Here is a 22944-nt window from a genome sequence, read left to right as displayed (position 1 = left end):
ATGTCCCAGGAAGGGTATGACCTCAGGTGAAGAGGCTCTCTGCCATTGAGGCAGATTCTGAAGATCTGACAGCTGAAGACTCGCTGCTTACTTCTCTCCCCTCTCAACTGGGCAGTAAGTGCTTCCTTGAAGGACGATCTGGGTGGCACATTTCTGTGTCTTCACAGAGGAGTTGATGGGAATCACAATTTGAACTACAAGATAAACATGATTGTTTCCATGGTTCAAAGAGAAAGCACCAAAGATAATTAAACTATTAGGGAGGTTTTTCCCAGGAGTACATGTCCTGGTTCACATCTTTTCCAATTTGGAATAAATGCAAGCACCTTGGATTTCATTAAAAATGATACTGAATTTGGGGGCTGACAGCTGTTGCAAAGGAACCCAACAATACTCTAATTCTTCTCTGACCTAGCAACCTTTTTTCCTTCCATTCCTTAGCCCCTTTTTGAGGTTTACATTTTAAATTCTGTTTTATTTTTAAAGTCCTATTTCGAGCACATAAAATACAGGTACAGGAAACAATAAAGCAAACACATTTGTGATGACTACTTGGGTCAAAATATAGAACTTGGATTCTCTTTTTTCAGGAACTTACAATTGAGAATGGACTGTAGGCATAACTATGTTTCAGTATAATATCATAGCAATAATAATAATGTTAACTACTGTAATTACTTCTATTAACATGACTTTTGCTGCTCTTGCTGCTGCTGCTGTTGCTACTACTACTTCCTAACACTATTGGAACACATACCATGTGCCAGGCAAATATATTATTTAGAATTATCCTCATACCTCCACCATCAGATGGCACCATTTTATAGATGAAGGAAATGAAGCAGAGACAGGTTAAGTAACTCATCCAACGTCTTATAGCTAGTAAATAGTGGAGACCCTATGAGCAACTAAGCAGTCTAAATTTTGAGTTTGTGCTCTTAACTAAAACTGCAAGCTGGCATTCCCTAACTCTCAATACTTGACTTATGTCTGCTTCTTCATCTTGAATTATCTTCATCTTTTTGTTTCTTCTCCCATTGTAGCCTTTGACAACATTTCCCCCTTTCTCCACTCCGATCACCCCAACTTCTGGTAATGATCATTTTGTTAGGTCTGGAGCTGAGAAGGAGACACATGAAGCCTCAGGTGCAGCAAAATGCTGTTTTTGAGCGTCTGTGTGCAGAAGGGTGGAGGCTGAAAAGAGCATCCATGCCAGGAAGGGGAGAGCCTTGGGTTTTATAGGAAGTTTGAATGGAAGTTTGGGGAGGGTGAATTTTTCTGAACAGTAACCGGTTGCTGCTGGCATTGCCACAACTGTCTGTGGTCAGAGTTAGATTTACAGTCTCTGGACTCTCGAGACTCCTGCAGCTATTGTTTCATAAGCCTTATGATCACTATCTAAGATTTCCATTAACTGCATTCTGTCCTATACATACTTTCTGAGTTCCCATCCTCAGCAAGCCTAACATTCCACCCTTTTTATTATATACATACAAGAAAAGGGATGGCAAAGTATGGCAAAGGGTAAAAATTAAAAAGTAGAATGATTGGGAAGCAGACATCGTTGTCTTTTTGACTAATTCCTGTTGATAAAGGGCAAGAATTGGGTATTGAGTTGGAGGTGTGGAAGGGCTTGTTCCATCATGAAGATCTCTCTGATTGATTTGTGAGTGATGGCTTAAATATTGTTTTTAAGAAAATATAGAAAAAATTGTAATAGACGGGGGCTGAAGACGAGTGTTAGTATAATCATTGCTAGGGGTCCTAAGAAGGGTACAAGCCAGGTCATTCTGGGAGGACAGATTGGATAGAGTTCCAAATTGAGTCTGCTATGTCCTGTTCAGAGAACCTTTTTTTAGCTACTTTGCATTTTCCAGAATCCGTTATGTCCTTTCTTCTACCTGTCCTGTGGTGTTTAGATAGAAACAGCATGAGGTTTTTGCAATCGCACAAACTTCTCCTTCTGAAGCTAACAGATAATCTATTGCTATTCTATTATCTCTTACCATAGCAGCTAATGAATTAAGGAAAGCTGGTAGGAGTTTAAAGTTTTCTCCTGTATCTTGGGCCACCACAGTCATAGTAATAGTGATATTTTTGGCTGTGAGTACATTGTATGTAATTCCTCCTGCCAATCCTGCTAAACTGAAGAGTGCCATGACTCCCACCAGCATGAGACCTATGGGTCTCTTTTGGCAGTGTTGGTGGGGGATGGGTTACAGATATTATTGATTTTGGGAGAAGAATGGAAATGTCTTTATCTGGTGGTAGGATCAAAATGTATATGTCATGGAATTTCATTAAGAGTGAATAAATATATATTCTTTCATTTCAGGGTATTATGAGGGTACAAACACTATGGTTACACTTTATGTCTTTGCCTCACCCAAGCGAGGGTTAAAGGCATGCCCTTCCCCCTACAATACTCCCTGTGTCCTTTAGTTGCAGGTTTACCCCCCCCAATCCCCCTAATCCCTGGAGAGTATTACTGCCATGTGATCACCCTAGTGTTGATCAGTTAGTACCAATCTGATGGCGAGTACAAGTGGAGTCCATTCTTCCGATCTTGTGGTGCCTCACTTTGGATAATGGGCTTAAGTTTAATCCAGGAAAGTATAAGAGGTTCTAGATCAATGTCGTTTTTAATGATTGAGTAATATTCCATTGTATACATATACCAAATTTTAATAATCCACTCATGGATTGACGGGCATTTGGGTTGTTTCCACATCCTTGCAGTAGTGAATTGTGCTGCCATAAACATTCGGGTGCAGATGTCTTTATCATAGAATGTTTTGTAAGAGCGAATAAATATTTTAAGAAAATTTCATTTTAACCAAAATTTTCTTTTTAATTATAGCCAGCTGGATCACATACTAAATTCCTTCATAAATTCTCTTTATAAACTTTATCCCAACCTGCACAGACCATCTACAAAACATGACTAAAACTTTCTGTTTTGTCCTAACATTCCCATTTCCTGAATAACCAGTTATTTTAGGACAAAAAAAAAATTCTATACAAAATCCTTTCTTACCAAAAATATATTTCCCACATTCATTGCCTTTTTAAATCTCTCTCTTACTCACAAGTTACTTTCTGTTTTGATTTCTACTTCCCATATTTGCTTGATGTTTCATGAATTAATGAAGGCTCTATTCTGGTCAAGTCTCTGGTTTATTCTTTCCTAGAACAGAATATGTCTAAATATTGCTATGCTTGGGAATCATGAACTTTCTATGAATGTTTTTATATTGAAGGGTTATTAAATTTCCCCCAAAACTTCAGAGGGGGGAAAAATTTCCTTAAAGAAATTAAAAAGTCAATTTGTAGCTTCCAGCCAAAACCCATATGTTGGTTGAAATATTGATACAGTTATAGAAATTTGTAGCAGGCTGCAATGATTTTGATTTTCCTCTGTTAAAATGACTTTCTCTGAGACATTATGTATTTTAAAATAAAAATATTATATCTAGAAAAATAGTTTAAATTATGAAGTAGGTGTTTTAAAATGGATTTTATTTGATTTTATCACATATACACATATTTTAGTAATTTGTTTTTAAACCAGAAGGAATTGTGGCAGAGAGAAATGAACACCATTCACAGGAACTCTTCAACTCTTGAAATGTTAATTGTTTTATTTTTTCACATTTCATTTTAAGAATGGAAATAATGAAGGTTCTAATTGTAAAGAGGTGTTGTTTTAAGATTGTTCAGGCATTGTGACTCTTTTGTTTAGATACAGAGGCTCTTTTGTGGTTATTGAGTATTATTGTCTTTCAAGTCCTCGAGCACGGTCTGCTTTGTGATTTTTGCCCATGCATCAGGGATTTCACCCCTACCTTTGAATTTTTTCTGATATTTTTCTTCTAGCTTTGATCTGAAGTTAGAGATAAACCATTTCCAATATGGCTGGGTGGATACAACTGGGGTAATACTCCATGTGGCATAATCTCCTCCTGCCTGCTGATAGTTCCTATATAAGCTTTTCCGATTATCTTCCAAAATTATTCCATGCTTGCTTTCTACAGAACTAGTACAGAAATCAATGATAAAGTGATCTGTTGTATCTTTATACCACCCATTGACAGCCTCAGGACGGTGGAAGGGAGTACTGTGGTTTTTATGTGTAGGAATAGTGTTTGTACAAATTGCTTTACAGAAAGGACATTGTTTCCAGCAGCCACTGAGATGTCCAGAGAGGATTTTCTCTATTTCAGCAATCAGTTTTTCTGGAAGCATACCTGAACAATTTTGCTCTACTCCCTTCATTGCAGGATCCAAAGCTGTACTCATGGCTTCTTTGAGAAACTCAATATCTTTTATCTCCTGGTGTTCAATGTTTTTCAAGTCTTTTCGTGGAAAGATCAAGTTGCTTCCCAGGCAATCACAGAACAAATCCAACCACTCAGACGCAGTGCTGCTTTTATCTTTAGCTATTGCTATGGATTCATGAATGGAAGAGAGGATGATACTCTTGATGCCATCTAAACTTATTTTTAAAAGAGTCTTTATTTTTTCACTTCCTTTGTCTGAACAATATCTGTTAATACAGTTTTCAATGTAACTCCTAAAAAATGATTTTGGATTATGAAGGTATTGCCAATAATTATCAAAGTTCTCCTCTTCTGCCAGAGAGATGAGAATGTGTTTCTCCAGGTTAGCCCTGTCTCCATTGACTGCAGGGCAGGTAGCTTGCATGTCCTCAGCTATTTTAATGGTCATTTTTTTCCATATGGCGGTGGAGACAGCACGAGTTAGCTTGTCCCACAGATAATCAACAAACGTTTTTATGGAGGTTGCTCCTTGGCAGGAGATCTTAAAACTCGTGAAGAAGTCATCTTTCTTGCTTTCCAAATATTGTACAGGATCATTTGCTCTCTTAAATTCCCTGTGCATTTGCTTAAAAATCTCCGATGCTTTTTGCAATAAACACAAAGATAAGTCCATGGTATATTTACTTGTAAATGTATATCCTTCCTCAGAGGATGCAGATTTAACTTCCTCCTCTATTATTTTTAGGATTTTCTCGAAATAAATTGCATTATAATCACACTGTTGCTTGTGAATGCTGTTAATAGTTTCAATACATTTTGAAACAATGGAGTCAGTAATCCTATTAATGGACTCTTTATCACAGATCCCTAATGTATAGTTCTTATTCATTTTGACATGTTCATCAAAATTGATTTGAAACTTTTTTCCAGAAGTCTTCAGTATGTTTATCTCCTTTTTGAAATGGTGGAAAAGGATGTCTTCACAATCCCCATCAGGGTCAGGCTCTGTGACTTGAGGTAGAGTTGGGGACACATCATAGACCCATTTTTCCCAAAGTTGATTGAATTTCTCATGTAACTCTTCCTCACTCAATTCTCTATCCTTTACAGTTAAAGCCAACTTTTGGCTCTTTTCCAATAATTCGTTTTCATAATCTGTCTTTTTCTTATCCAGCCTTTCTTGACTTTTTTTACAACTAATAAGTTCATTGGCTTTACTTTTGATCTCTGAAATAAGTGTGTCTTGAAGGATTATTAGCTTATTTTTAAAATTTGCTTTCCATTGAACCAGTATTTCACTCTCTGGGTCTTCATTGAAATATTTTTCCAGTTCTTGCTCAATAGCTTCATATTTTTCTGTAACTGCAGCCTCAAGTGTGCTTGATTTGAATGTCTGAATTTTTCCATTCTGAATCTGGTTGATCAGCTGGTTCTGTAAGCCCAGCATGTGACTCCTTAGCTCCCAGCTCCAGTGGTTATACCTGGTTTCCAGATTGCTCATGGCCATGACTTCTCGGGTGTTCCTGAAACTGAAAATAAAGTTCTCGTTCAGCAGGGCTCTCCACAAATCTTGAACTCGGAATTTTACATCTGATATCTTCATGATATTTCCCCTGGATTCCTGTTCAGCAGTCATAAGAATTTTACATTTCAGTTCCTGGACATTGTGGCTATAGCGAGGATTGGGAGGGGCCATTGGGGGATTACCATCCCAAAGATGAGCAAAGTAGTAGACGTGAGTGTTGACATCAAACTTAATGACATCGCTGAAGCAGGTTACGTCTGAGCACTGTTCTTGTTTAGCAGCTATTGCTGCCATTTCATCTAGTCTCTGCTGTAGCAACCTTCGTCCTTCCATAGTTTGGTAATTAGCTGTAACGTCTCCCACATTCTGGTGGACAAAGAGGCAACTTGGGAAGATTTTTACCTGTTTCATCCTCAGAAAGGCTTGGACAACTATTTGTAAGATATCCTGCATCTCTGATGGATTCTCCCCAAAAATATTGATCAGAGTCAAGTTTGCAAGTCCAATGACAAAGGTTGCCAACTCATTGTCCCTATTCTGGGATTTGTTGCTGAATTGTGGGGATCGAAGTCCTTCTGTGTCCACAACAAGCATAAAGTCAAAGCCAAGTTCCTCTGTGAATGTCTTCTTCACCTTCAGGAGCTGCATGTAGGCCCCCTGGGTACACCTCCCTGAACCGACAGTGAACTGCAGCCCAAAAAGGGCATTTAGCAGGGTGGACTTCCCTGAGCTCTGCAGACCAAGAATAGAGAGAACAAACACCCGTTTGTCTCCAAGTTCCTCAGAGACCTTGTCAAAAACAGCTGCTATCCACTTCAAGGGCACATATGAAGCATCTCCATCCATCAGCTCAATGGGAATACCAGATATTACCAGATCTGCAGCAATGCGGGGAAGGGAGAGAAGAAGGGTATCTTTTGGGGAGGAAGTTTCTTCTAGAGCTTCATAAATCTGGCCAGCTTCTCTGAGAAATTGCCCAATTCCCAAGGTACAGTCACTAATCTCTTTGGAGATGACTTCTATTTCATTTTGCTGGTATTTCAGAGAGTTGCCGTTAGGTGCCTCCTCCTTTTCTGTTTGTATCGGTGACCACAAAGAGCTATGCTTCTCATACTGTTTTTCCAAGTGTTCTGCAGTCAGATTGTCTAAAAACACACTCAGCCACTGCAAGAAGTAGAGTTTGGTATGAGTTTCTGAATTTTCATGGAGAATCTGAAGGAAAGACTGCATTACATTATTGAGAGAAACAGCTTTAGTCAGCTGATTGTGCCGTATTTTTTGCTTATCTGTCTCAATCTCACTCTTGTATTGTTCAATGCTCCGATTTCCCTTTTCTCTCAGACGATAGAGTTCTTTGTCCCTCTTACACCAGAGATGCCACAGTTGTCCCTGAAGGGGTAGTAAATTTTCCTTCATCCGAGACAACTTCATTTCTCCCAGAAGAGCCATTAGACTCTGTGCCTTTTCTTTGGCTTCCTTGCAATCTCTCTGGTCTTCATCAATAAGGAATCCTTGCTCACGAGCAATCCGGGAACAGTCCTCTAAGCTGAGAGCATTGCAAGAGAGCTCTAGCAAACGTCTGATTGTGGTTATGAGCTCTTCTGTTAATTCTGCTGCATTTCTATTCCTGATGCCAATTGTCACTTTTTGGCTGGAAGTTTTGGCCGTGGTTTTTTCTTTGTTATCAAGCAAGCAGATCAAAGGTCTTGATGACTGCCCCATGTCACGGACAATTTTTCGGTTTTCTTCATTGTTATCAGAAGTTGACATGAGCACCACAATGAGAGAAGAGACCTTCTTCAGGAAAGCGAGCTGCCGCTCATGTTCCTTTGCATCTCCATGAAGATTCATGAAAGTCACACAGTTGTCAAGTCTGTCCTCATCGTCCCCTCCAGGACAGAACCAACACATCTCCACCATTCCTCTCATCAAAAGACAGTCTTTGCTGTTTCCTCTGCAGTGTCGGTGAAAAAACACATCATGTTTTTGTTTACTGAGAAGACAGTTGATGATCTGAGATTTGGAAGAAGAGAAGCCATTTCCAACTCTAATAAAGGACACAATAGGGGTAGAGACACGACACATCTGCTGATTTTTGTAACTCCTCTTCTTCCCTTGCTGCCAACTTCTCCTAATTTGTCTGAGAGACCAGAGAGAAAATTCAATTTGAGAAGTGCAGGGATTAGGCACCACCAGAGGGAGGGCAAACTGACAAATGGAAAGTTTGGTCAAAATGTATTGTCTGGCAAAATCATCTGCACAGTGAAAAATTGCCATCTGAATATCCACTGGGTGAATGTGGGGTCTAGGTTTAGTGTCTGAAGGCTTAGTGGGAGTATCACTGTCATCAAATGGATCAAATGCTTCATTTTCCTGATTAGAGGCACTTGAATAGACTTGGTGTTCTGTGTTTCTATCATCTTTGAAGACCAGGTATCTCAGCTTATAATCTAGCATCATTAGCTTCTGCAGAAAATAGAAGGGAAGCTCCCGTTCAGAGCTGGGCTGGGTTTTGTACACAGAAGTCTTGTAGATCAGATGGAAGTTAGCTTGGCTCATCCTTTTTGGGTAGTCATGTTCTAGGCCTAGACGCTGGAGTAAGTCTAGGAAGGCTCCATTTTCTATCACCTCCCATTTCTCATTTTCATTATCATGTGGTTTACAGGGCTGTTTCTTTTCATGGAAGAGACTCTGCAATTGTTTTCTCACCTCATCCACTTGAGAAGAAGAGATGGTGCCTTCATAATCTCCATCAATAAGCAATTGTAAGTCTTTCTCGAGGTTTTCCCAATCATGATCTGCTCCAGGTTTCGTGAGAACATGTTCAACTTCTTTAGAAAATGAGTTTCCCATGTGATGTCTTATTAATGCCATGCGCTGTGTTTTCTCTTTTGGAGATATAGCTGTGACTCCAGTTGTGGCTGTCAGACCTGTGAGCACCAGGAATGCTTGAGCCCTGTAGCTGCAAATATTTTTGAGCTCCTGGTATTTATTCCATGCAGTTTGAATTTCATCCAGTAGGAAGTTTAACTCATCACACCTCAGGAGATACTGGAAAGTATTGTTTTCCACATGATATCCTGCACCAGCTGCAATGGAAAGTAGCAAGAGCTGTGTGTCTGGCTGGTCTGTTTCTTGGAGTTTATTCAAGAAGCAGTGGAGAGCCCTACTGACCTTGTAAGTGGCCTTTCTTTGAGATTTCTCCACTGTTTCTGGGCACTCAGATTTGACCTTTGCTTCCATGAGGTCATTCTCGGCTTCTTGTAAGATTTTAATTAATTCAGAAAATTGGGAAATGTTGACTTGCTCTTGCTCTGACTCTGACTCATAGATCCACTGTATGAGGGAGTGAGTCTGAGGGAAGTTTGTTACTCTGTATATGTGAGGATACAGAAGGACATCCAACTGACATTTAATAAATTTAGTTTTATAATTGGAAGTTTCTTTGCAAAAGTTGACAATTTTTACTAGAAAATTCTGCAGATGCCAGTCTGTGAGGCATATGTTAATCCAAGGGTCATAACTGCCTAGTTTTTGACTCAATGTTTGCATGAAATTTATCAGTTTTTCAAGCTGCTCTTCAGGATCAGATATCTTCCAAGATTTCAAACCCTCTAGGAAAGCCCTAGTCTCCTTACTAGCACTTAGTAATTCCTCTTCATCCTGGATGTGGGCAGTATGGCTAGTCATAGCAGTGTAGTGGTCTTTCAGATAGTCAGCCACCTTAGAAGGATACTTAAAATCACTTCTGTGGCTGGAGAGGATGATGTCCCAAATGGGCACCAGATGAAGTTCCTGGTCAATGACAAACCAGTTTATATTACTGACAACGAGGCCAGCTTTCCACTGGATAAAGCTATTTGCTTCTGGTGGGCCACCTGTCTGGGACGCAGATAATTGGACTTTAGCTTGGAGATTTTGGGAAGTTTTTGTCTGAGAGGTTGTGTTTGAATCAGAGTCTGACACAGTCACACCTCCAGCAAATTTCACTGGAAGTGTACTGAAGCTGCTCCTTACGAAAATATCCAGGGCCTTTGCTGACTGCTGTTTCACTTCCTCCAACTGCTTACTGTGGAAACCCTCTAAAACGGCTTTCCACCAGTAGATGCCCCCCAGGTGCAGAGGGCCTTGGTTAGCATGAGAGCCAAACCTGTGGAAGAAGCTTTCAGCCCTGTGTCTCAGTAAGGAGGATCTGTCTGAGTCTGCTGTCTGATGCAGAAGGTCTTCAATGTATTTTAATTCCTCAAGAGCAGCATTAGATAACTGGAGCTGATCAACGGGAAAGTAGCAGGAGGCCAGGGGAATGTAGCTGAACTTGGTTGAGCAGAAATAAGAATGCTCAGAATGTTTTTGTTGAGTTTTCTTGAATTTTGAATGCTTGCTGTAATCAAAACCAGCTTCGAGACAACCTCCCCAACCTTCACCTTTGCCTGAGATAATTGCACTAAATCCCTTCTTCTCTATTTTCTGAGTGAACTTGGATTCTTCTTCAGAAGATGTAAATTCTACTGTTTCCATCCGTGTGCCCTGCCTAGAACCAGAGAGTGAGAAGTCCTTGGGGACTCTGAGTAGCTTTTCTTTCTTCTCTATCAGGCCTCCTTGCTCAGTGGTTTTGTAAATTCCCTCGAGGGCCAGCCCTCCAGATGCCCGGCTCACCAAATCTTTATCTGGGAGGTTTTGCCACTGGGGTAGTTCCAGCTCTGTGAGTTCAAGTTGTTTCTGCATGTCGTCTATGACTTCTTTTAGGGATATTTTAGAAGATGGCCAATACTCTTTGGGGATGTCCATTGCTTCCCTTAGCTCTGCTTCTTTGCTCATTACTGCTTCTTCTTTTCTCTGCTTTCCTTGTGACATCAAGTCCTTCAGCTCCTTCAGCAACTGTGCTGCCTGCTCTTGCTTTTCCTTTTTCTTCTCTATTTGAGACTTCTGTAACTCTGACACACTATTTGAGTGTGCCAGGTTCAGAAGCTTTTCCAGGGCCCTTTCTTCCCATGTATATTTTGCCTGGGATTTCAGCTTCTGGAGGTCTTTTTCCTCTATGTGTTGTAAGGCCTGGGGACAAGTCACACCCAGGTGTTCCTGAAGCTTAGGAAGCCAGTACTCAATAGCCAGGCCTACTTCTTTCAGCATCTTTTCGAGATCTTGCCTCCTTTTGTCTCTAGGGACAGGCTCAACAGGGTTGTCTTCTGCTGTGTCCATGGCTGTGTGAAAAACAGACACTCAGTTAGCATGACTGTGTTCTGACCTTAGGTAGTGTCAGCCACATGGCAGAAGGGTGAATATACTCATAATGCAAGTGTCCAAGGCTTTCTCATTCCTCTCCTTTAATTGTTCCAACATATATATATATATGTGTATATATATATATATATATACATATATATATATATATATTTTTTTTTTGAGACAGAGTCTCACTGTGTTGCCCGGGCTAGAGTGCCGTGGCGTCATCCTAGCTCGCAGCAACCTCAAACTCCTGGGCTCAAGCAATCCTTCTGCCTCAGCCTCCCGAGTAGCTGGGACTACAGGCATGCGCCACCATGCCCGGCTAATTTTTTCTATATATTTTTAGTTGTCCAATTAATTTCTTTCTCATTTTAATAGAGACGGGGTCTCGCTCTTGCTCAGGCTGGTTTCGAACTCCTGAGCTCAAACAATCTGCCCGCCTCGGCCTCCCAGAGTGCTAGGATTACAGGCGTGAGCCACCGCGCCCGACCCCAACATATATCTTTTGTTAACACCTTTTTTGTGTGTGCAAGACATCATTGTGGGTGTTCTCAACATGGATCGCCTTTTTAGTTGTCAGGGTGAGTTGCAACTTTATAGTCTGAATTTGGCACTTCTCCTTACACAGGATCAGTTGCATGGAAAGCATTAAGTTGAGAGATGGAATTTGAAAATATGCATGAGTTTGATAGCTTGATATTTATTTTTAAAACAACAGTGATGCCACCAAATTGATTATCTTTCCTCTACTAGTTTCTTTGAAACCTGTGTTGCCTGGTTCCCTTCCTATCTCTTAATCACTTCTTCTTACGTCATTTCATGATATTTATTTGCTCTCCTGTCCTTTTAAATGTACCTCTAACCTGGTTTATGCTTGTCACTCACTTCTTAATTTTCATGTTCCCTCATTAATATCATCTTTCTATTACTTGAATATAGCGACGCCATCTACATCTGTGTCTGTAGACCCAAAAGCTCTTTTGTATCCAGTGTTTTATCAATACTAAGTTTTCCATCCAACTGCCTTCAGGGCATATCCTTGGACAGCAGTTGAGATAAGATTTCACGTTTCAACTTTGTATATTATTCAAGCTTCCCTTCCTCCTATAATTCCTGTCCTACTGAATGGTACAACCATACTTCCAGGCCAATGGGTGTCCTATTCTTCCTTCTTCTTCCTAATGTGAATTTGGTACATCATGTTTTTTCAATTTACCTTCTTAAATATCTCTTCAGTTTCACTTCTTTTTTACCCCCTACCAGCTTTCCCTTCAATTTTGCCTTCATTGTGTCTGTTAGATTGCTATAATATCAACCTACTTTTCTATAGTTTGAATGCTTGTCCCCTCCAAAACTCATGTTGAAATTTAATTACAACTGTAACAGTATTAAGAGGTGGGATCTTTGAGAGGTGATCAGGCCATGAGGGCTTTGTTTTCAGGGGTGGGATTAATGCTATTGTAAAAGATTGAGTTTGTCCCTCTTTTGCCCCTTTACTCATCTGCCTTCTGCCATGTGATGATGCAGCATGAAGGACCTTGTCAGATGCTGGTGCCTTGATCTTGGACTTCCAAGCCTTCAGAACCGTAAGCCAATAGTTTTTGTTTATTATAAATTACTCAGTCTCAAGTATTTTGTTATAGCAACACAAAACAGACTAAGGCACCACCCTGTAGTTATTTTATCTTGTGTTTTCCATCTTCTCCAATGCCTCTTAAATTTGAACCTACACTTTAATGGCAGACTAAGCAACTCAGACCAACCTTTCCAGCTGAAGACATATAAAATAGCTAGATTAACTTTTTAAGAAAAAAAATTTTAAAGCCTCAAAAAGTTTACCAGGTAATGAAGAATATCTGACAGAAGAGGTAAATAATTTTAGGCAATAATGACTGAAAAATTTCCATTACACATTAAAGACAAAATTTAAGACCATAGAAAACATCAGAAAAGACAAATAAAATTTACATTCAGACATATCAATGTGAAAGTGCCGAAAAACAAAGCAAAACAAACAAAAAACCAAATCATCCAAAGAAGAACAGAGCTTGCCTTCAAAAACCTAAACAGAGAGAGTTAACTTCTCAACAGTTCTAGTTAAAGCCAGAAAACAGGGGAATGGGATGTTTAATACCCTGAAAGAAAATAACTGACAAACAAGAATTCTATAGAATATGAAATATCCTTAAGGAATTATGGTGGAAAAAGGAACTTTAAAACCAAAATTGAGAGTAATTGCCATTAGAAAATGCAAATTAAGGAAACTACTAAAGGGTCCTCTTCAGGAGAAGGAAAACATCATCAGTAGAAGGTCAGATATGCAGGAAGAAATGATGAACAACAAGAGAGAAAAATATGTTGATATATCTAAATGAATGAGTAAAAATTGGGGTTTAAAATATGTGATAACAATTGCATACAAGTTGGAGAGAGTGGCCAAATGGATTTGAAGTTTTTCTAGGTCCTTGCTGTATTCGAGAGGAAGGTCAAAATAAAAATTGACTTTCGTAATCTTTTAAAGTCAAGGATGCATGCTGCAATTTATAATGTAGCCTCTAAATAGAATAGTAAAAAAGTGTATAACTGCCAAACTAACAGAAGGAGAATGAAATAATAAAAATGCTTGATTATGCAACTGTCATAGTCCATTTGTGCTGTTATAACAAAATATCCAAGACCTGGTAATTTATAAATAATAGAAATTTATTATTGCTCACAATTCTGGAGGATGGGAAATTCAATATTAAGGCACCAGCAGGTTCAGTGTCTCATGAGGGCCTGATCTCTGCTTCAAAGATGGCATTTTGTTGAGGCATCCTTACATGGCAGAAGGAAGAAAGTCAAAAGACTGAAAAAACATCTGTTCACTCCAGCCCTTTTATAAGGCACTGATCACTCATGAGGGTAGAGTCCCATTGGTGGGACATGCAAAGGATAGACATCCCCATTCCAAAAGTGAGCAATGGACAAGAAGAAAGGGGTAACACAGGTCCCAAGGAAGTCCAAAATCCAATAAAACAAACAACATTAAACCTTGAGCCTTGAGAATAATGTTCTTTGAATCCATATCCTACCTTCTAGACATACTAGGTGGGGGTTGGGCCCCTAAATGCCTGGAGGGCCCGCCTGGCTTTGCTGGGTGCAGCCCACACAGAAGCTCTCAGAGGTTGAAGTTGGGTGCCTGCAGCTCTCTCCGGCTGGAATTGCACTCTGCTGGCTCTATAATTTTGGAGTTTCAGAGGTGCCTCTGTCCACATGGTTCTGCTGGGCATTGCCCTAGGGAAATACTCTGTGGTAGCCCTATCCCTATGGCTTCTCTGGGCATTGCCCTAGTGGGGACTCTCTGCATTGATCCCACTCCCCTGGTTCCACTAGGCATTGCCCTAGTGGGGGCTCTCTGAGTGGCCCTGCCCCCATGGCAATTATCTGCCTGGGTTCTGAGACTCTTCAGAGCATATTTTAAAATCTAGGTGGAGGTAGCTATGGCTCTGAAGGTCTTGCCCTCCGAATGCCTGTAGAATCAGCACTGTGTGGATGCTAGCTAGGTTAACAGCCTGTACTTTTCAGAGCAACTGTCTGAGCCACACCTGGGCCTGCTTGAGCCACAGCTGGGATGACTGAGGAACACTGTACTAGAATGTAGGGAGCAGAGACTTGAGGCAGCACAGGGCAGCAAATGCCGAGGCCCCTCTTTTGACATAGTTCTGTTTCCCAGGCCTTGGCACTCTGGGCCTGCGATCAGAGGGGTAGCACCCATAATCTTGAAATGATTTCAGATCATTCTTTCATTGTCTTGATGAAAAGCATCTGGTTTCCTTCTATCCATAGTAATCTCCTTTAAAATTGTTAAGAGGCAGTTGTTAATTTTTAAGAGGCAATTTTATAGTATTAAGTGTCAAAAAAGAGGAAAGATCACAAATTAACAACTTAACGTTGCACCTCAAGGAACTCAAAAAACAAGAACAAACCATATGCACAGTTAGCAGAAGAAAAGAAATAGCAAAGATCAGAGCAGAACTAAATGAAATAGAGACAAAAAAATACAAAGGATCAACAAAATGAAAAGTTGGTTTTTCAAAAAGAAAACCAAAATTGATGATCCTCTAGTTAGACTAACCAGGAAAAGAGGAGAGAAGATCCAAAAAATCACCATCAGAAATGAAAAAGGAGACATTACAACTTATACCACAGAAATACAAAAGATCATCAGAGACTATATGCTCACAAACCATTAATTAGAAATCCTAGAGGAAATGGATGAATTCCTGAAAACATACAATCTTCCAACATTGAACCAGGAAGAAACAGAACTCTTGAATAGATCAATATAGTAAGTAGCAAGATTGAATCCGTAATAAAAAAATATCCCAAGAAAAACAACATAAAAGGTCAGGCCCAGATGGATTTGCAGCTGAATTCTACCAGATGCACAAAGAACTGATGCCAGTCCTACCAAAACTGTTCCAAAAGATTAAGAAGGCTGGAAACCTCCCTAACTCATTCTATGATGCCACTATCACCCCGATACCAAAGCCGAGAAAAGATGCACAAAAAAAGAAAACTACAGACCAAAATCACTGATGAACTTAGAAGTAAAAATATGCAAGAAAATACTTAGTAAACTGAATCCAACAGCACATCAAAAGGATAATACACCATGATCAAGTGGGTTTTATCCTAGAGATACAAGGATGGTTCAACATATGCAAGTCAATAAATGTGATTTACCACATAAACAGAATTAAAAACAAAAACCATGTGATCATCTCAATAGATGCAGAAAAAGAATTTGACAAAATACAGCATCACTTCATGGAAAAACCCTCCACAAACTTGGCATAGAAGGAACATACCTCAAAATAATAAATGCTATATATAAGAAACCTACAGCCAACATCATATTGAATGGGGAAAAGTTGAAAGCATTTCCTCTGAGAATACAAACAAGACAAGGATGCCCACTTTTGTCACTTCTAATCAACATAGTACTGTAAGTCCTAGTCAGAGCAATCAGGCAAGAGAAAGAAATAAAAGGCATCCAAATTGAAAAAGAAGAAATCAAATTATTTCTATTTATTGATGATATGATTTTTATACCTACAAAACCGTAAGGACTCCTCCAAAAGAATCCTAGATTTGACAGATGAATTCAGCAAAAGTCTCAGTTTATAAAATTAATGCACAAAAATCAATAGCATTTCTATACACCAACAGTGACCAAGCTGAGAACCAAATCAAGAACTCAATCTCATTTACAATAGCTGCAAAAAAATATACCTAGGAATACATTTAATCAAGGAGGTAAAATATCTCTAGAAGGAGAACTATAAATCATTGCTAAAAGGTATCATAGATGACACAAATGGAAAAATATCCCATGCTCATGAATTGGAAGAATCAATATTGTTAAAATAGCCATAATTTCCAAAGCAATCTGTAGATTCAATGCAATTTCTATCAAAATACCAATGCCATTTCTCACAGAATCAGAAAAAACTATTCTAAAATTCATATGGAACCAAAAATACCACAAATAACAAAAGCAATCCTAAGCAAAAAGAACAAAACTGGAGGCATCACATTACCTGACTTCAAATTATACTGTAAGGCAATAGTAACCAAAACAGCATGGTACTGGAATAAAAGTAGACACATAGATCAATGGAACAGAATAGAGAACAACCCAGAAATAAAACCATATTCATACAACCAACCAATCTTTGAAAAGCAGACAAAAATACCCTATTCAATAAATGGTGCTGAGAAAATTGGATAGCCATATGCAGAAGAATGAAACTGGATCTCCATCTCTTATCATATACAAAAATTAACTCAGGATGGATTAAAGACTTAAATGTAAGGCCAGAAACAATAAAAATCCTAGAAGAATACCTAGGAAAAACTCTTCTGGACATTGGCCTAGGCAAAGAATTTATAACTAAGACTCTAAAATCAAATGCAATAAAAACAAAAATAGACAAATGGAACTTAATTGAGCTAAAAACTCTGCACAGCAAAAGAAATAATCAACAGAGCAAGTAGACAACCTACAAAATGAGAGAAAATATTTGCAAACTATGAGTTTGACAAATGTCTAACATGCAATATCTACAAGGAACTCAAGCAACTCATCAAGAGAAAAAAAACCCATTAAAATGTGGGCAAATGACATGAAAGGGCATCTCTTAGAGGAAGATATACAAATGACCAAAAAATATGAAAAAATGCTTAACATCACTAATCAGCAGGTAAATGCAAATTAAAACCCACAGTGAGATACTATCTTACTCCAATTAAAGTAGAGAGGTGAGAAAAGAAAAAAGAATGAAAGGAAATTAAGAATGCCTACAAGATATAAAAAATAATGTCAAAAGAGCAAATCTAAGTCTTATTTGCATTCAAGAGAAGGTTAGAAAACAGCAAGGTGTAAAAGGCTTATTCAAGCAAATATTATAATAAAAAAACCTTTCCAAACCTGTAGAATGATGTAGATATCCAGGTATGGGAAGGTCAGGGATCACCAAACACATTCAACCCAAATAATGTTATCCCAAGGCGCATAATAAACTCTCAAAGGTGAAGGACAAAGAGAGGATTCAAAAGCAGCAAAAGAAAAGAAATGAATAACATATAAAGGAGCTATGATTCATTTGGCACTAGACTTCTCACCAGAAACCATTTAAGCCAGGAAGGAGTGGGACAACATATTCAAGTGTTGAGGGTGGGGAACCAACAACTGCCAACCAATAATTCTGTAGCCAGAAAGGAGGAGGAGAGCAGCTTTCCCACTGGGAAAAGATCCTATGGCTTCCTTTCTCTGACTTCTGGAAAAAGCTTAACTGGAACTTTACATGTAACTTTTTCCTTTCCTTGGTATTTTCTGAACTTTCAAACTGTAAAACTTTACACGTTGTTTCACCTAAAAATATCTATATGTCTATATGTTTGTGTGTCCATATATGTTATGTGTATGTAATGTTTCACTACCAAAATATACAAAAGAGCTCTAATTAATTGGCTTAAAGAAAAAGTAAGCACTTACATCAAATATTGTATTAAAAACAGAATAGAAAATAACTTATGAGTAAGAAAAAGAGACGTAAAAAGGCAATGACTATGGAAATATATTTTTGGTAAGAAAGGTTAAACGAAAGAAGAACAATATTACAAAAAAAGGATCTTGTATAATATTTTTCTCCTAAAATGACTGATTATTTAGGAAAAGGGAAAGTTAGGACAAAACAGAAAGTTTTAGACATGTGTGGAGAAGGTCTGCGAAAGCTGGGATAAAGTTTATAAAAGAAAATTTATGAAGAAATTAGTATGTGATCTAGTTGGCTATAATTTTTTAAAAAATTTGGTTAAAACAAAGTTTTCTTAAAATATTAATTCACTCCTCATAAAATTACATGATACACTCATTTTGATTTTATAACCTGTTGTATTTTTTAATTAAAACTATCTCACTACAGAAGGTTTTTCTTTACTTTTTCAGTAACTGGCCTAAAAGAAGCAAACATTTTATGCTTTGTCAAAATAATCCCTCGTATTATCTTTGTTGAGTTTTTGACTAACTAGAACGAAACTAAACTTTGAGGGCAGAGGTTTATACCCATATACTTTTTACATTGCCTTTAAAGTCTTCCAAAGACTATCACTCCTGGGGAAATAAAAGCCATTGTTTTATAAGTGACCTGTGATTTTATGTAAAAAATATTTTAGACCTATAATGTTTGACAGGCTTTCCAAGAAAAAAAATTCTAAATTCATTTTTAATCTCAAACTAGCTTTTAATAATAGAGACACCAGAAGTCCAAAAAAATTTATTAAGCTTACTGGTATGTTAAACTGTATTAAATAAATAACAAAGTTTGTCTAATATCTCTAGGATTTAAACTGTTAAATTCTGCCTGGCCCAACCTTATTCACTGCTGTAAGGGCCAATTTCAAGGGATAAAACTGGTAAACATTTGGATCCCTTGTAGTCTTTCTCTACCCCTACTTGACAGTAAAACTCACTGGACAACTTCTTAAAGGGACTGCAACACTTACAGCCTAGAGACTAAATTTTATTCAAGGATTTTCCAGGACAAACTAGGTTCCCTTCAACCTGTAAAGAGTTCCTTTTAAATAATTATCACTGCTTCCATCAGTACAGCTGAGCTTCAAATCCTGTCCTAGTGTCATCTCTTTGGACTCAAAGCTACAGACCCTCCAAAACCTGTTTCTACCCACAACAAACTCCCTGAAAGTTCAGGCCATCATGGATACCAGGCTCCAATAATATGCTGTGGTATATATGGATCCTTATTGCCCTTTGCCTCCTCTTTATACTTCTTGTATCAATCTATAAATACTGCCACAGCCCAACTTACATTGTGGCCTGATCAGTCCTTTGCCCATGCTGAAAATCCTGATAATAATAACCTTACTTTCCAGCCCCCACTATGGGCACTCTATGGCATCTCTATCTGCCTACAGTCCAAGAGACAGTCTACCTTCTCAAATCTGTAAACTCTTCTTCCAATATGATCTTAGACTAAGGCCACTAGTGGCTCTACTTTTAGCTCTCATTTCTGGACTCTATATTCTCCACTATCTAATAACATTAATACAAAACCAAATTCAGACCTAATCCAATTTTTAAGACAGTCCATTTTCGACAGCAGAAGAATATGAACTACAGCCTCAACCATATCTTGAGGACACAGTCACATCTTCTGTGATAATCTCTTCTCCAAAGAAAGGCAGGAAAACAACTCTTAGACTTTGACATCCTTGCAGTTCTTGTTACCTACCTGCTGCAACTTGGCCTGGCTGCTGGCAGCCCCTGCTCTTCCTTTGGCATGCCACACCATGTCCCTGCTCTCTTTCCCTCCTTTCCCTTCTGTCTTTCTTTTTCTCTCCCCTTCTCTCTCTTTCTTTCTCTCTCTCTCTCCCCGCTCCCTCCCTCCCTCCTCTAAAAGGACAAAATAAACCTTTTTTACTCTTATATCTTAATTTCTGCATGAGAAATCATTCTCCACTCAGGCCATGAACACCTACTAGCCTTTCCACTCTAACAAATACAAATTGCCAAATTGTTTCTTATCTGCTTAGATTATGTACTCCATCTTCTCCCAGATTTGTAGCTATCTTTTGGAACAATGATGATGCCAAATTCATAGTTGTTAGGTTTGTTCCAGGTGGGAACCTGAAAAGTATGTATAGGGCAGAATGTGGTTAATGCAAAACTTAGGCTTGTAAAACAATAGCTGTAGGAGTCTGGAGAGTCCCCGGACATTGTAGATCTAACTGACAGCAGCAGCCAACATTCCTTCCTCCTCCCTCCCTGATAGAGAGGAAGGTTATCCCTCCCTAGCTCACCTGATAAGAATGAGGCCAGAGCAGAAGGATGGATGTGACTGGGACAAAGGAGTTGTAGGAGTTGGCTGTTTGAAAAAGAATTTATTACAAACAGCTGTTCTGCCCACCCACCGTCCTCTGCCATACACGAACTGCAAGTAGCAGGAGGCAATTCTTCACCTGCCTGACCACAACAACAATACGGATCAGGAGTCAGCCCAGAACCAAAGAACTGAACAGGGCGAGTGGGAGGGGGTCAGCTATCCCCGTTTATAAAAACTCTCACAAAACCCCCTTCTGTGCTGACTGTCTTTTCGGACTCAGCCCACTCACACGCGGGAGAATAAACCAGCCTTGTTGCTCCCACGTAGCCTGTTTGTGAAATCTGTCCTTTGGGTTGTTCAACCTTTCAATATTTGTGTTCTCAGCATGTCTTAATCCCCCGTCTGACTGTTTCCTATGACTATTTACATTAGTTTCTGTTTTAGTTTCTGGGTTTGTTATTGTATCTCTCTGTCTCCTCCATTTCCCAAATTTTCCTTCACCTACCTGTGTCCCAAGGCTAAGTTTGTGTCTTCAGATTGCTGCAGAGAGATCTGCATGGAGAGTAGGTTCTTTCTCTGAGACTAACCGTGTGAGAGAGAACTGAATTTGCAGTCAACGCAGGAAGCACGAAACTGGTTTCACTTTCTTTTTTTTTTCTTTTAAATCAGCTGCTTAAAAGGAAGCCTGTTTTGTAAGGACGGCCTTGCTGACGTAACAGGAAATTATCTAATCCCGTAATTATAAATAACAGTAAAGATCAATCCTATGAGCTCTCTGCTCTCTCTGCTGGTAGGCAACCTGATGGGACTCTGTTTTCACAAAAGAGCCTAAAGGAAATGTAAATCTTTTTCTTTACATTCAGCAGCTCACAGCCTTTAGAATTTGTTTCTATGGCTTCCCAGGTATTCCTGAGAAGCTCTTGGACAGACAGCAGGGGGGTAAACTCCAGGCCTTTGTTTCCTGCCCAAAGCATATCTCAGGGGCAAAACACATTCCCTGCTATAAGTTTCAGAGATAACTAAGTCTCCAGGAAAAGAAGAAACAAGAAAGGCAATTACTATTTTTTTTGTCCCCATAAAAGAAGCAAGCCATTTGGCCTAGCTGCCAGCATCTCCCTTGTCTTTCTTTGGGATGCCACGCCATGTCCCTGCTCTCTTCTCACCCCACCCCCATGGCTCTCTGTCCTTCTAATAAGATAAAACAAACATTTTTACTTTTATATCTTAAACTCTGTGTGAGAAATCTTTCTCCACCCATGCCGTGAGCACCCACTAGGCTTTTCCACCCTAAAATGTTTATGGTTTATCATGATGCCTGGATTTAAAAATTAGCAAGAAACTGAAGTACACTCCTTAACAGTAGTCTCCACAAAATGAACTGTTCAGAATCAAATAATTCATAGTTTAGTTTGTCTTTCTATAAAACTTAAGAATCCAGAAATAAAATTTAACTTATGTTCCACAATTAATGTTTCATCATTATATCTTACTTAGAAATGACTGAAACATTTCATGAATACAATTTTAAGACTATTTTACTGAAAAAGATTTTTGAAACAATGAAAAGTTCATATATAAACTTTTATCCCGTTTACATTCACCTCCTTTACTCATTCTGAACAATCGTGCTTGAATTGCTCACTCTGTTACTGAAAGTTCTGCACTTATCCCTGAGGCTGCATCAGAATAACAAGGACAAGTGATTTGAGGAAAAGAAAATAGGAGTTTATTAATTTCTTTTCTTACTATTCAATTAGATTTATAGTTTTATTATTATTTTTATTTCAGAACATTACAGGGGCAGATACATTTTGGTTACATAATTTGCTTTTGTACAGTATGAATCAAAGTTATAAGTGTGCCCTTCAGCCAGTTAATGTGCATTATATCCATTTGGTGTGAATTTACCCATCCCCTCCCTCCCACCTGCTTGATTTCCCTTAAATTTAACATCCATATATGCACATAAGTGTTGATCAAGTAGTTCCAATTTAGTATCGAGTACAAGTGGTGTTTGTTTTTCCAAGGTCATGTACTCTGCCACATCACAAACTAACCCGTGCCTCACAATCAATCACTCTCTCAAAGCACAAACTAATCCTTGGTATCCCAAAAAGCCAAAGAGACTCGGGAGCTCAAATACAAAAAAGAGCAGAGGTCTGACCTGAGAGGGACTTAAGACTCCTGAGGCTCTGCGAGGAAGACAGAAGGTTGCCCCCGCCCCCCACCACCAAAAGGAAGTTACTGTGCTTTTCCTGTGTTTCTCACTCAAGGGGTCTCAGGATCATCCACAGTGTCCTTCATGTCCCTTAATTAATCGCCAGATTTGTCCAAAGACAAAACTACAACAAATTGAGTTTATATATTTATTTATTTTTATTTCAGAATATTACGGGGGGTACAAATGTTTAGGTTACATATATTGCCTTTGTACCAACCGAGTCAGAGCTACAAGTGTGCCCATCCCCCAGATGATGTGCACCTCATCCATTGGGTGTGCATATACCCATTCGCTCCTCACACC

At 38.9% G+C, this 22944-nt stretch overlaps 1 protein-coding gene across 1 annotated transcript; it reads right to left on the bottom strand.

Moving 5' to 3' along the window:
- Window positions 1-3536: 3536 nt before the first annotated feature.
- LOC105818448 (interferon-induced very large GTPase 1-like) lies at window positions 3537-21026 on the bottom strand. Its single transcript, XM_012654443.1, has 2 exons — window positions 20926-21026; window positions 3537-11006 (listed from the first exon to the last, which is right to left on the bottom strand). The coding sequence occupies exon 2, from the start codon at window positions 11002-11004 to the stop codon at window positions 3763-3765; it is 7242 nt and encodes a 2413-aa protein (XP_012509897.1). The 5' UTR covers window positions 11005-11006; window positions 20926-21026; the 3' UTR covers window positions 3537-3762.
- Window positions 21027-22944: the final 1918 nt, after the last annotated feature.

The sequence above is a fragment of the Propithecus coquereli genome, unplaced genomic scaffold, assembly GCF_000956105.1.
Source record: "Propithecus coquereli isolate 6110/MARCELLA unplaced genomic scaffold, Pcoq_1.0 Scaffold44, whole genome shotgun sequence".
Taxonomy (NCBI): Eukaryota; Metazoa; Chordata; class Mammalia; order Primates; family Indriidae; genus Propithecus; species Propithecus coquereli.
This window is presented reverse-complemented; position numbering and strand designations above follow the sequence as displayed.